The 16,131-nt window shown below is 40.5% G+C and overlaps 1 protein-coding gene across 1 annotated transcript in view; it reads right to left on the minus strand.

Annotated features, from left to right (window-relative positions):
* The window catches only part of celsr2 (cadherin, EGF LAG seven-pass G-type receptor 2), a 57,355-nt gene that overhangs the window by 28,524 nt on the left and 12,700 nt on the right, over positions 1-16,131 (minus strand). Inside the window, exon 2 of the mRNA XM_053316633.1 lies at positions 8,181-8,894. Coding sequence (XP_053172608.1) covers positions 8,181-8,894 — 714 coding nt within the window. The remainder of the gene's footprint in view (positions 1-8,180; positions 8,895-16,131) is intronic.

A 16,131-nucleotide genomic window follows, 5' to 3' on the forward strand; every position in this document is an offset into this window, starting at 1 on the left:
TGTCCTTTCTAAGATTGTTTAGACTCACAGGTCAGTCTTTAAAAGCAGAGACTCAGGACAATCTCCAGGTTTTTGAATGCTAAAACTGAGTGGAAACAATTAGAGTGTAAAAAACAGCATTGCAGAGCCAATTCAAAGTCTTTAAGAAACCCCAAGACTTTTGTAGGTGGAGATCTCTGATACCTGACATCTATAGTGAAACTAGGATATAAGATTTATATTTTTTTGAAAGGAAAAAAATAAATCATCCAAGATTAATCTAGCGACCCTTTCACACACACAGAGAACCACCATTTCTCATTTTCAAGGACTTCAAGTTCAAACTGTACAAGTGCTTTCTGTTTGTATTTCTGCTGATATTACTATGCCAACACTGACAACTGATCCTTTCACTCGTGTTTACTAGTAGAGCTCAAATAAAACACCACACTGTGCAAAATCTGATTCGTTCAAATCCCCTTTTTCGAAGTGCAATCAAATCAAGTTTATTTTTGTATTGTGTATTATTGAATCACAAACATTTTATGTGAATTCATATTAAGCTGATCTAGGCTGGAGAGATTTACTTCCATGAGGCAAACCACACACCTGCAGCATTGATCTCATTATGCTGAATTGTGAGCGGCAGAGCGAGACAGATCCAGGTCACATCAGGCTAATAATGCAACAATCAAACAGTGATCAGCGTGAAGGGAAAACGAGCGAGACGTACACAGGGAGTAAGAGTTTGTCCCTATTGAGCTTTCATCTTCCTCTGGCCCGCTGCGGTCCAGCTCACATGTGCCATTTGTCTGGATCGTCCGGATGGGAGGCTGCAGCAGTTGCTCGGGCAAGCCCGCGCGCTCCCATGCGTAAGCTGGAATTTGTGTCAAAGCCACTCAGTCAGCAGCGTGGAAGACTTCCGCTGTGTGCTGCACTACTGTAACACTGGCACACACATCTTCATCCAGTACCAGTGACACACAGGCCTTTTATTTACTCTGACTATTAATCACTCCCTTCACGGTCCACTGAAAGTTAGTTTTAGTTCTGCTGTAGGGGTGCGTCTACTCAGTCAAAGTACATTCAAAAGATGCTGGGTGAGACAACAAAGTTTTATTCACAGTGGTAATTTTAGACCACAGAGAAGAAGCAGCTTCACTCAGCTGCAGTTTACAACAAGGCACACATGACTTACAAAAGGTTTTGACTAAATGTTAATAAATCATTTATTTATACCTGCTCTATGTACTGCCTAAATTAATAATAATAAAGTATATCTTTTTTTTAATCCTCTGACAGCATAGTTTGTTTTATCTGTTTGGCTAGATCTTAAATTCATTGCTCCTCCCATGAACTTTTGACCCCATCACAGCTGAGAAAAAAGCTGCAGAGCATCAGGGCAAAATGTTTTGTTAAAGATTTACGAACATTTACAACTGCGGGGGCTTGAAGGCTCATTGTTAAGCAGAAAACCCCTCAACATTTCATTTATTGTAGGTTTTATTTAAGGGGGAAGAAGACACACCCACACATCGCAAATGGTCTTTTATATAGATTATAATAAGCTGTAAGGCATCAATAATTAGTTTTTTGGCCGATGAAAAAGACATTAGTGGCAACTTTATAAATATGTCTTTCACAATTTGAACACCAATTTTGAATTGGTGTAAAAGTTGTATTATGTCATCGTGTTGTGTCTCAGTGCCACTCTGCCTTAGAAGCAACAAAATGGAGCAGGATAGCCATTCTTCCTTGACAGTCTGTGACAATTTGCTGTCATGTTCTTACCGATCCCTCCTGATGGCAAACAGGGAGTGCTGGCCAGCCGGCTGGAAGAGGAAAATAAAGCCTTTCTGTTACAGTGCTGTCTGCCTCGTTATTAATTCAGCAACTCGCTGTAGGCACTAAAGTACTTGTGTTTCTTTAAGCAGTCGCGGTGGTCAAACATTGCATCAGCAAATAGAGATGTAATAAACAGAGATACTGGGATGACAGGACTTAGAAAATACATATACAGTACAGTTTAAGGCAAATTTAGATAGATTTACCTCACTGTTGATACCTGATAAAATGCTTTTCAGTGTTCATTTAATCCCTGTGGGCGTCTCCACCACAGGTGCTGCTGAACAGCTGCTTTGTGTTGCCAGGCGACTTAGACTCAGAAAACTTTAACGTCCTCCGAGAGGTAATTTGTAGTACAGTACAGAACATGTAAACACATTAAAAGCACATCAGACAAACCCTAACAACAATAGTCTGAGATGATCAACAGCAGCCATCATTAATATCACCACAGTCTAGGAAAGCATTTAAAGTGTCAATAACTGGATACCAACAATTGTAAATCAAATAAATAGTGAGCATACTGCACATTTCCTGCAGTATTCCACATCCACTAGTCCATGTATTTCCCCAGACTCCCCATAGCTACTGCATCTTGTTTAATTGAGTTACTGCCATGGGAGGGTTTTGCGTGGTTCGTTCTGATCTTAGCGTTGGTTCTATACCTCCGACCAGAAGGGAATGGCTGCAGCTGCCTCTCACCCCAGCCTAGTCAGGTACAGGTGGCACAGCTTGCTGCTGCCCCAATATTTTCCAACAGATTTTCACAAGTTTTCATAATTTTGTTCTCGTGAGTGATTTTGAAATGTCTTTACCAGCGTACAATACAATAACAAAGGATACTCTTGATAAAACATTTGTAAAACGCACCTCTGACATGGTTTTGCCTACTCTTACCCTTTGAGATCAGTGGAGCAGCAGAGTGGGGAGGGGCTCACAGTCACAATTCCACTGAATATCCTGATCCTGATCAATAATTCAAACATGTCTCCTGTGCTCTTTTTACTGCCCTTTATAAGTTCATCTCAGTGCCCTCATTCTTCGTTTGCTACCAGCATGAATCATTAAGGCAGCAAATTGCTCAAACACCTCCCAGATCCTGCTTTTATTTAGACAGGAGCAGATGTGCTGTGCTTTTTAGGGCCAGAGACCATTTGTATTCAAAATGTGAAGAATTTATTTAAGATTGGGCTCAGGTGTGGCCAGAGAACTACATAGTGGGGCATTATTTGATATCTGATATGAGTCCTGAGCTTGGGTGTGGCAAAATGGCTCGAGGGCCCCCCTAGGAAATTCCCATTCAAAGCTCCCCAACTTAAAATTTGACATGGCTGTACAAAATTTTGTAGGCAGATGGAACATCTCATGACTGAACAAAAGCCTCTTGTAGTCATGCCTTAAATCCAACAGGATTGCAAGTGAAATCATTGACAGGCATACTTTAACAAACTCTCCCTACAAATTTAACATGAGTGATTTCAAATTTGGAAGTTGACATCTAAAAACCTCTGGAGTTTTCATGAAACATGGCTTACTGGTGAATTTTGCCCCAAATATGAATGAGGATGTTGTTGTAACTCCAGGTTATATTGTGCAATCTGCCCCAAATTTCTCATCCTTGATACACATCTTCATGTTAATACTGAGTCAAGGTCCTAGGGCTACCTTCGTACAACAGGAAGTCAGCCATAGGTAACAAAGTGGACACAGGAAGTGACAGTTTTCTCCTATATGCAATGCCCACTATGCATGATGATGTATATCCATGTCAGTTGCTGTCTGGTAAATGTATTGCTACATTAATATTTCAATTATGTAGTATTGCCTATGGGCAACAGGAACTGAAGCCTAAATTAAACAGAGTTAAGCAAATGCATTCTCAATTTCCAATGTTATCTCCATCACCTTGTACTACACACAGAGAATGATATTCACACAATGTCAGAAATTCCTGAAAATTCAGAGCTCTAACAATTGAATTCCAGTAGCGCTACCAGGGCTGCCGCTCCCTCTGATGCATACGAAATTCAACTTTAATTCATCTTTGTTTTTTAGTTAATAAACCTAATTATATACAAACATTAACAAAGGATGTTAACACCTCTGTCTATATGTTAGTAAAAATATTCTTGTTTTTGTCAAATCCAATAAAAAAGCAGATCATTTATCTGCAAAAAGGATATGTAGCATTTTATTAGTCTTTTAGCCACGTTCATCATTAACTGATCCCAGAGGACAAAGAGATTAAACAAAACAGACTAGTGTAAATCAATAGGCTTAATGGTTATGTTGCTCACATTGCTGCAGATATAAATACAGAAAAGCCACAGCAGCTCTTGTTTATCCGACCAGTAAACAATCACAAGAAGCAGTTTTCAGTTATTCAATACCTGATAAAAATAGATTTGTCAAAGGATGTAGCGCAACTATAAAACACAATGATATGAGTAAACTGTTCCTGCAGGGGAATTTGTACCTGAACAGGCGTTTCTGAGCTGCCAGGTTACAGGAGAGCATCACTGCTCCTCCTGAGTGGGCTGATCCCTCCAGATACACCGAAAGCACCAAGCTCCACTTTCACTACAGCAGAGACTCAGTTTGTTCAAGCACGGAGTCTCCCTAATGAAGAAGAGGCGCAAAGAGCTTCGGCTGATGTAAAAAGTAGCTCAGGATTATGAAGATACATTTTATAATGAGACAAGGTGATCGATAACACAATAGATACATGACCTCGACCTGTATCTGTGATCTAACCTTGTTACATCTCAGGAGCACCACGGTGGAACACTATAGAGAGAAACACTGATGAAAAAGGTTCAAAGAATGTCCAAAAAATTGTACCAAGAGATAAACTATATTGGTGCCGCTTTTGGTTGAATCACATAATCTTCTTCAGCAGATAAAGGAGTTCTTAAAAATGGAAATGCAAAATGTCTGTGTATGACAGCCTCTGTTGAGGAAGATTGTGTGATATGACTGAAATCCCTAGAACAGCTACTAATGGACCTTGTTCTGAAATTGTTTTGTGAGCTGCTGCTTCAAAAAGAACTTTTAATGTCAGCGTTTTAACAAAAATATGTTTCTCTTTTTCCTTCCTATGCTGTGTGGCATTATAATCATGTATGAATATAAAAAGACCAACAATCTGCAAATGATTTAATTTATAAAACAGTCCATGTGTCTGGCATCAGTTTTTTTATTCATGCCATCTCTCTGAGACACAATTTAGTGGCTTTCAGTGCTTGGCAGGTGCTGATTTCAAACACTGGTGTGAGATGATTTGAAAATGGGAGTGTAAACATCAATCAGCCTTACTTAAAAAAAAAAAAAGTCTGCACGTAAAAAGACCACAAGTGCATTCTTGATTTCTGAATGAGTTACCAGAGAAAAGATAAAGTGACTCTTTCATCACAGAGAGACAGGTCAGCTGGTGAATAATCATCACAAACACATGCTGCGTTGTGATGCTGCGTTTCAGTCATTTTTCAGACAAAGTGTTGCTCACGTTGTGTCTTTTAAAGAGAACTAAAGCTGGATAACATCTTGTTGTTCAGCGTCTGCAGAATGTCTCAACCAAGCTGAATCATTCACACTGTCCTTTTGAAGAGTAGCGAAGATGATGGCTGTTATATTTTTTTATTTTCTTTCCTGCTACCATCTGGCAACGCCCACGGTCCAACAGATCCACACCACACCACGCACACTCAGACACAGACACACACACACATGCACGTCCATGTACCATTAACACAAACATTCCCCAGATTGTCCATCCAACTTTCTTACACACATAATTGCAGCTATTCGGCTACCCATCCAAAACACATGGAGTGAGCAACACACACGCACAGCCGCACACACACGCACATACACATATAGCCCCACCACAGTGTACAGACTGATGAACCAAACACTCCCTGAAGTAGAATAGTGGGAGCTGTAGATCACAGAGGAAAATACATCACGTAAAACCTGCCTGTGTGATCAGACAGTCTGTCAGCGTGATTCAAACCTCTTAAATCATTAACTTTAAAAGCATATTTACTCTTAGATAACTCTACGAGTCCTGCATACTGGATACGACAGCATCTGGGACCAAAACCCCCACCTGATGGAGATTAATGTGGCCAACTGTGGTCTCTGCTGCTTTCGGTGTAGCCAAATGAAAATACGCCCACTTCACCCACTCACACATTCACTCTCTCTCTCTCTGCCCTCTCACGTTAAAAGCACCTATAGTTCAGCTCCGACACCCACAACTGTGCATAAGAATATGTAAGTGCCACTCAACCTGTGACTGAGCCCACACACTCAGATGCCGACACTATTTCAGGCTCCATAAACAGCGGCATAAATAGGTGAAAAACCTTTTAATGTTGGATGAAGAATAATGGAGCCGATGCCATTAACTGAGAGCTCAAAGACAACGTGAATTTCTGTTGTTTTGGCTCTGCAGTATAGCTATTTTCTTAATAGGAGACATTTGCTTATGAGTGGTATTAGTTGAGGTAACAACTTTTTCAGCACAGGTTAAAATCAGAAAGCAGAGCTGCAGCTAATGATTGTTTTCATCATTGTTTTGTCTCATAAATTCTTATAAATGAATCCATTATCATTATCAATCCTCTGTAAAATGTCAGCAAATTGTGTAAAATTCACATTGTTGTTTTCACATGTTTTCATTTTAATACCAAAGATTAAAAAAACTGAAAATAGTCACATTTGCAAAGCTAAAATCAGTGACATTTTATCTTAAAAAAGAACATAACAATTAATTATTATTGTCCTGATTGCTTCCAGCTGGGGACTTTTGTTGTTTTGTTGTTCTCCCCCCATGTCTCCTGTCAGTTTCTATACTATCCATCACACAGAGTAGTATATAAGTATACATTTGAGATGACAATACAGCAACAACCAGTCACTTTGGGCTAGAAACCTCATATTTACACTTCAATGCTGCAATAATTAGTTGTAGTTGTAGTAGAAAATGAATTGCCAACATCATCACAAACAACAAGAAATAAACAGAGCACAAATATGTAACACACACAACCATACTGTGTGTACTAAACCAACATGATGCTTCAAAGACAACATGAAACTAAACCACATTAAAAAGTCAAAATTTGACCCACTTAACCTCTCAACGAAAACTGGGGGCAACTACCCTAATATTCATACTGCATTCATTAGCATATTTTAATTCCCGTCCTCTTTCAACTCTTTTTTAACTCATCCCTCTTTCCTTTAACCATAAACCAAGCAAGCAGACAAGCTTTAACCCTTTGAGGACCTGAATACATTTTGGAGCAAAGAGTGAATAACAATTTCTGCAGCTGGTTTGTAATTCTGCTGCCGACAGTAATAAATTAGTTGTTCATTATCGTTTCTGTTTCGACATACTATGTGCTTTGTGATATACTGTATATACAGTATTTTTTTTAATCTTAGGTATTTTTACCACAGGCTACTTTACAGCCAGGGGACACTTTCCATCTGTAGCCATCTATAATTAATAATTTCCTTCCCTTACTCCACTCAGCGATATTACTCTGAACAGAGGAACTGCTGTTGTTTTCTCCAACGCAAAACACTTAAGACAAAGTAAATTTCTCTCTGAAAAGTCCCCATGCAGCCTCTAAAATAGGAATCACAGGACAGGATGTAGCTTTGTTATATCATCATGCCTCCCTCTCTTAGGACGTTTGCTTTGAAACACAATCCACTCCTACAGCTCAGGATGAACTTTTGAGCGTAGGTGTCAATAAATATCTAGGTATGCAGGTTTTTTAAAGGCAGCAGGATGCAGCACAAACGCTGAACAAAAAACTGCAGCAAAATGACAATATTTGCTAATAATGCAGGTGTAAACAAACCTCACCATTCAATATGAAGATTGGGGTGGTATTTTCTTAAAGATCACTGTGATTAAAGCCACAAGCAACTTTAACTTCTCCTGATCTGGAAAATACAAACTGATGTGGCACCCAGCTTAAATGACCTCAACAGCTGAGTTTATTTCTGCTACGACTGACTGCTGAAGCGATAATCTAATCAATAACTCATCACTCAGCTTGTGTCGGGAAGGCTACCAGTGTACAGGACAGGCTGTGTCTCTAAAGAGGCTGGTTCAATAAAGAGCTGAGGAGGGTAATGAAGGGGACAGATGTAGACATTAAAGCTCCCAGGGGATCTTTGTGAAGGAGAAGAAATTAACATTGTGGACAGCTTGGCTCACACTGCTGCCATTTTTATCTTTGAAGACACAAATGTTATTAATTGTTTAATGAAGCCATGAGACTGACTGTTAAAAAAAACAACCTTCATCAGTAATTAAATGAAATGAAGGCTCTCACCTGTGTAGTCCTCGAAGCACTCGCAGGTGTAGCCCCCCTCTCTGCTGCGGCACACACCATGGGCTCCACAGGGTTTTGAGTAGCAAAGGTCAATCTCAGTCTCGCAGTAGTCTCCTGTGAAGCCGGCAGGACAGCGGCAGCGCAGCCCGGCAATGGGGTGGATGGGTCTGAATAGGATGGTGTCGGAGGCAACAAACGGTGCCAGGCTGTCAAACTTCAGCACAGACACACACTTCATGTAGTTCTCACACGGCTCACGCAGGCAGATGTTGTCGTCAAAGGGAAGCACTTCCTGGGAGGAGATCTGAGCCAGAAGGCTGCGGTTTAAGTACAGCCTCTCCTGGAGTTCCTCTGACCCGAAAAACTCTGCGCCTCCACCACCACCTTCAACCTCTCCGCCGCCCCTGTCCCCTTCTTGGCCGAGTCCAGGGGGGCGCTGCTGTCCCTCCCCCATCACGGGCACGGCCACAGACAGGCTGACGTTAAGGATGCGAGCGCTGACATCCGTGTCGTCTTGGATGTTAAAGATGACTACGTCTTCGGGGGCGGCGGAGAGGACACGGGCCACACCGTCCAGGAACTGGGCGAGCAGCAGGGAGAGGAAGTGCTCCTGTGAGGTGTTGGCCAGCCGCAGTGTGATACTGTTGGACAGCATTTCATCAGTGATGATGGTGACTTGAAGAAGACACTGGGCAGACACTGAGTGGACGCCATCTGAAGAGACAAGAGAAAACACATGACTGATGATCTTACTGCAGTCTCTCTGGGCACTGTAGTTCAGAGCAAATGTTCCCCAAACAGAGGTGAATAGTATTTACCCCGTTAATGAATGAAAGTTGGTTTCTCTCAAAATAAACTGCAGTGGCCATGTTCATTGGCCACATATGCCAGTTTATTTTGTGGGATTTGTTGACAGTAAGAACAAAATAGAGAATTTTACCAGACCTGTGTATCTGTTAAATAATAGGATGTTTTCATCCTCCAAAAACATTCAATATTGTTTTAAAAGATGAGCTGATAAGTCTAAAGAAAAGTTACTGGGGATCGCAGCGTCAATTCATTCAGCACCTGCTGCAGCTACGTGCGGGACAGATGGAGGTACAAGCATGGTGGAGGATTTATACAACATCAACTATCACATCACCGGGTGCATTGGCCAACCCACATGTGTAAACAGACATCAGCATGTTTGCTACTCTAAATGTAAAACCACAGTGATGGAATTAAAAGCAAACATACAACAAACAGTGTACAAACAGACACTTACATGATTTCATACACATCTAACTCTGTCTTTACTTGTATTCTTGGCTTGGACCAGTGTTTTTCTAGTTTTTCCTCATGTGCCAGAACAGATAGCAGACGTATGCCAAGACGAGGAAAGAACAAGTGTATTGTTTCCTTTCAATACATTCCAAGTTTCTAATCAGCAATTTTGTGCCTGTATTCACAGCTCACTCTTTACTTTCTTTGTCCGGAAGCAGAGATGCTCCTTCATTATACATGCCATACTGAGAGCCTGAAGTCTCAAACAGTTCAAAGCATTTCTCGGCTCAGCAAATCTCTGGTTTTTATCCTATTGTTTTGATACTAAATCCTGTAAATGTTCCAGCCTGCTTTGAAAGTAGATATGTAGTGTTTTCAATTCTGCTATTGTACAATAGGTCTTAACTGTACAATACATAATTCCCATGGTAGGCCTTCATTAAGTAAAGACTGACATATTACTGCTGAATAAGATCATCATGCTGCCTTGCATGACAAACATACTTCAGCCAGCAGTTCAGCAATCTAGTGAATTATGACTTTATTAAGCTCATGTTCTTGCTTGTTTTGCTACTCTAACCACATTAAAAAGGAGAGCTGCGTTTCAGCTGAGAGTCACAGACAGCAGCAGTCAGAGCACTGCTCACTGAGGAGTAAAATTATAATGAAAACAGCCTTGATCACAAAGAGCACAAAGGGAAGTTCTGTATGTAGCTAACAAGCACAAAACCTGGATCTGTGTCTGTTAGCAGCAGATCGAGAGAGGCTGCAACTGATGCACATCTTAACCTGGATTATGTACCTCTCTGCCCAGTGACGGGATTTCGTCCACGTAAAATGAAAGTCGCACAACAAACTCAAACTCGTGTTTCTCAACCCTTTTTGCCATCAACTCAACCAGAACAATTTGAGTTTTATGATTATTTTTCAGTTTTAAACATCCAACAGCACAATATCAGACTGAACTCACTTGCTTTGCCAAAACCTGGACTGCATGTATAATGTGTAATTAAAACTTCAAAACCCAAACTCATCAAATTTCTTGTTTTCATATTTTTTATCTATAGTAAAAGTTTAAAGTGACCCTGTGTAACCTTTGCTGAACAGTGTCCCCATAACTGGTATTAAGTTTTTCTATATATACAAAACCTAATGAAACACAAGACCACATATTACAGTAAATCCATGATGAAGTTAAAGAATAAAACTAAACAAAATACATCTGGGCAAATAGAATTAGCTACAAATAAGAAAAAACAAACTGCGGAGACAAAAATAACATCAGCCTCTATGAGCTCCTGGTCACACCAGATTAAGTCAAATTATAGCAGTTAACTCGCTGATTGAGCTGAATTGAGAAATGGTGCGATTAATTTCCTGTGAATCAACAGTTCATTTCTAAAAGGAGGATTTTTTCATTTTGTCTTTCAGAAGTTACAGAGTCGCACTTTAAGGTCACAGATAGAGACCTCCATCATTTTGCCTCGCCGCTGGCCTGCAGGAATCTGTCGCCTCAAGAGCAAACACAAAACCAGCTCACTCAAATCAAATGTGTCATGAAAACAAGCCTCGGCTTCTCCCTCCAAAATAATCAATGGGACGCTTTGTTTGGGGTGTCTGGACGCCAGCCAGAGAGCAGAACCTGTGCATAGAACTCACACAAACAAACAGCACTGCCCAAAGTTACCAGATCCCTGTTTGGCACTGGGCAAGTTTAAACACAGAGTGCCAAGGGAGGGGGGAGGAAAAGGAGGAGAAGGAGGAGGAGGAAGAGGAGGAGATGGGGGGGTCATAGAGGAAGTGAGACTGAAGCATGTTTGACACGGCTTTAATCCTTCTGCTTTCAGTCAAGAGCTTCCAGCACATTAATAATACAGGGTCTTAGCAGAGGAAGTGGAGAGAAATCAAAGAACAGAAATGGGTAGGGTCGCTCCCCTAATTCACAGTTTACTGTAAATACACACACACACACACACACACACACACACAACACACCTGTGTACACAAGAAAACACTTGCAAACAAGAAGAGAGAACGTAACAGAGCCATGACAGCTGCAGAATAGTTAAGGATCTGTTTGTTTCAAGACGGTACAAATTTACATCTAAGGCTGCGACTAATGATTATTTTCATTATCGATAATAATATTCTGATTATTTGAATGAATCCCAGATGAATCGTTTCAGGTAGTGGTTGCCAACCCCAGTCTGAAACTCTTTAAGGGGTCACAAAATTAATCTCAGGGGTCATGAGATGATTAACAGGTTCAGAAAGAAGAAAACCTGTTTTGTAAACTTCTAAAAAGTATCCAAATGAATCAATCTGAGAATGTAAAATCACTCTTTTCATATTTTCTTGATATATAGAATGGGTGAAGAGGGGACGCAAGTAGACATTGCTTCATTTTTAGAGGTTATTGAGCAAAATGGTTGCAAACCACTGGTGTAAGGTATGAAATATAAAATATTAAACACATGATTTTGAGAACTATAAATGCAAAATATTTTAATTATCTTATTTATAGTGCAATCAATTACTATTATGGATTTGCTCATTATTTTCTGGTTTTGGTCTGTAAATTGTCTATTTATATGGTGAAAAATGCATATCACAGTTTCTCAGAGCCCAAGTCCATATATACAGAGAGTTTTGTCAGACCTACCGCCCAAAACCAAAAGATACTCAATTTAATACCATACAAGACTGAGAAAACCAAAAACTGTTGGCATTTCTGTTTGAAATTACTTTAAATGACTAATTGATTATAAAAATATTCAAACAATGAGATAATTGATTACTTAGTAGCATTAGTGTTACAAGTTTGTGCTATGAAACAGTAGTTCTTTAGTTTCATTTTTATGCATAGCTACACAGGCTTAAATGGTGACCTTATTCACCTTAAGATGTTTACAGTTAGCAGAGTCTTCATCAGTCACATAAGAAAAACCCTGCAGCTGTGAACACACACACACACACACACACACACACACACACACACACACACACACACACACACACACACACACACACACACACACACACACACACACACACACACACACACACACACACACACACACACGCGCAAATACTCACTTCTACACACATACGTTCACACAAAAGGTTTATTGAAATCAAGGCGAGCTCTACAGGCAGCTACAAACTGTCCCTGAAAAATCTGACAGTTTTATTTATTCCAAGTGTTTCAGCTGCTGTTATTACAGAGTTGCAGTGATGTGAGTAACACATTACTTACTGTAGACACTGGGGTCCTTTCTAACCTGACAGAAACAAACCAACAACAATCTATTTTCTACCTCGGACAGTTTTCTCTTGATCCATTCAAGTCCATTATAACTGATACTCTGCATCAGCAACAGTAGCCAGAAAAAAAAACAGCTCTCAGTGAACAGGGGCTCTTAAAGGTTAGTCCATGTATAAGGACAGACATCGCCTTAATTATGTCCTCTGCCAATTCACATTCTTGGTTGGGAGCTCGGGCAGAGCTCCAGATGGAGACGCAGCGCTGGGAAACTGAGCGCGAGGAGAATCTCCCCTGAAAGGAACCAGACCATCCTTCAAAGAGGGCATTCTCCATGGAAGGATCCTCCGCTCAGGAACGGAGGGTAAGCGGGGTGGTTCAAGCCAAGAAGGAGGAAAAGAGGGATGTTTAGTTGAGATGGGGTGCCAGCTCTGAAGTGTGACACTGCTTTCAGCCCAGAGTTTGGACCCCTCTGGGCCTCTGGGTGCCAGGAATGCTCTCAGTTAGGAAGTGGCGCCAGGGAAAAGATTAAACACACACTGTGGTTACGGGACTGCCAAGCTTGTGTATGTGTGTGTGTGTGTGTATTTGTGTAGGTGGTGGTGATCTATATGTCAATACAAGCAAAGCAGAGTGAAGCAGCGCAGGTTTAGTCATCACAGAACTTTGAGGAAGAAAGAAAAACTATAATTAAAATAGAGTCTGTGATTTATTTTTTGATTTAATTCACTTGAAGGATGAAATACTGTTATGTAGGTTAATTAAATTCTCCAATACTCAATAATGTCACGAATGTATCATCAAATCAACAAAAACAAGCTGTTTTTGTTTTCAAGGCTACCTCCAATTTGTACAAATACATAGAAATCACATGAAAATAATCTACAATGTAAACATTCACGGTATTCTGAAGGTTATCTCTCTTTCTCCTTATAGAAAATCAGCCAAAACGTCACAGCAAAGAAATCCTGAGATAATAAACTGAGGCATGTGAATAAATGGACTTTATGTTTTACAGGGAGACACGCAAAGAGCATATCTGACTGTAGGTTGAGGCCTCCGTATAACGACAGAGAACATAAATGATCAGCTGGGAGGTCGGGGAGGGGAGACATACAGCTTTTTATCCCTGAAATATTAATGAAGCCTACTTTCAACTGTCTAGGGAATAATGAATGTCAAAAACTCTACTAAATGAATATCATCTGAACACAAAGGATGGGCTGTTTGCTGTAAAGAAACATACAGCCAGACCGCAATATATGGATTTCTGTTTAACTCTGTCTACTAGAGATCTCAGACTGCAGAGAGACAGACTGACAAAGACAGAGAGAGAACAAATCGGTGAGACTGGCCTAATTAGACCACAAAGTTAGCGTCAAATCTCCCAGTTGATTCCCAGAAAATGTCAACAAAGTCATGGTGGATAAAGATCAGAAGGAGTCTGTGACCAAATTACTGAGGACAGAGACATCAGCCTCAGCAGCGCGACACTAACCCCGACCCTAACTCTTCAGAGCTTCCCCCTCGCCGGTGAGATGACCGTTTATCAGTTATTTAAGCTTGTCAAGCACCGTTTAAAGGTTATATTGAGGTTTTTTTAATTTTTAAAGATGAGAAACAGAAAAGAGGGAAACAGAGCTGTGCCCGCTGTGTCACTTCCTCTAAAGGAAAAGATAAAATGTATTAAAGCATCACCTTAAGAGGACTAAAGGTTAATGGATTGAACCTGCACCTCCTCTAAACATGAGATGGTCTGCGGACATTTCACTGCAGCATCAGTGTGAGCCCCCATTGCAGCTCTCAAAACTAATGGAGCATTTAAGCAGTCCTCATTACATAAAACCAGCAAGTTGCACCTAAAATGTCTTGTGAACTGTACCCCCCCTCACTTCAACATATGACGCATAGTTGGCAAGAAATGTATAAAGCCAAGAATAAATATCCATCCATATAGCTTTGAATTCTCAATCATAACGTGTGTGAAGGATTATAAAAGCCAATGTAGTGAATAAAACATCCAGTCAAGAAGAACAAATGGTGAAGTTTCAGCCTGGCTTGATGTATTCACCAGTGACCACTGTGGGATTGTAGCGGTTGAATACCAATTATTTATGTGTGACAAAAACAAAAGAGAAATAATCCCATTTAGAAGTGGGACATGGCTTTGTTGACCTGTTATGTCATATTCTGTCGAAAAAGTCAGCTTGTTAAGGATGCAGCTCATGACCTGAAACACAACCATCATTAAATATTTCAGCCTACAGACGCACAGAGAAACTCACTGACCTCCACGGTCTTATTTAACCCTTACAGCATTAACAAGACACTTTCTGAATACATTACTCAGCCTGAGAAATCCTGCGGACAAATTTCTCAACTATGAAATCAAATGTTTCAAATAATACCAAACTGAAGTTTCACGCTGTGTAAGTGCAATGTGTGTATCTATTTAGTGTTGAAAGCATTTCCATCCTAATGAAATAATTGTAAAGCTGTTTTTTAAGTCGGCTTTGTCCCTGGTGCATTTTTGGTGCGTTACAGCCACCTGCATATCAGAGGAATAATATGAAACTATTGGCAGGACTGTGTGCTGCCATGCATGAGACAAACAAACCGGAGACCCACTTATAAAAAAAAAAAAAAACACTGATCCATATTGCTACTAGAGGTCAAAAACTCCATGTGGTGCCTTTAAACTTGTGAATATGTGGTTGTCATAAAATGATTAGCAGACTCCAAACTTTTAATAGCTTTACAAAATGTCAACAAATGGCTAATTTGGTGGTACCATACAAGTGTTACAATACAAACAACATTCCCATTATATCATTATCAGAGCTGCAACCCCCTCTTGCTCAGGTGTACTCCAGCAGGGCGGCTGTTCACAGGCCATAAACCTAGCTGCTCCTCCTTCTAATGTGCAGGTTAAACACAGAGCCAATGCATACAGCCTCCAGTTATTGTGGGGAAGGGCAAAAACATGAGAGACACTATAAAAATACCATTTATCATCGTGACAGCGGAGAGCTGATATATAATTGCACTCAAACGACTCTCTCAAGCAGCTATTCATCTCATGTCTAATGATGCTATGCAAAGAAGAAGCCACACAAAAACCACGTTCATTCTGTGATTCAGAGTGGTGGATCTTCCCTCAGAGGCAGCTGGAAGTGTGTCATGTTGAGGGGGAACCTCCGGGTAAAGAAGGTAATGAGGTTGAGCAGTGGCTGTCTTAGTTGTTCAGCATCAGTACACTGCAGTATGTGCAGCACGCACTGAGAACTCACTACATCAAAGAGCGCAAAGCTGGGGTCCCATTTCCAAGATCAATAGGGGATCATAAATTAAAAATCACTTTGGAGGGATCAGGGCTTTGGATGTCTTTACAGTTCACAGCCTCTACAGCTACAACCAGCGAGC

This window comes from Scomber japonicus, chromosome 3, assembly GCF_027409825.1.
Source record: "Scomber japonicus isolate fScoJap1 chromosome 3, fScoJap1.pri, whole genome shotgun sequence".
NCBI lineage: Eukaryota > Metazoa > Chordata > Actinopteri > Scombriformes > Scombridae > Scomber > Scomber japonicus.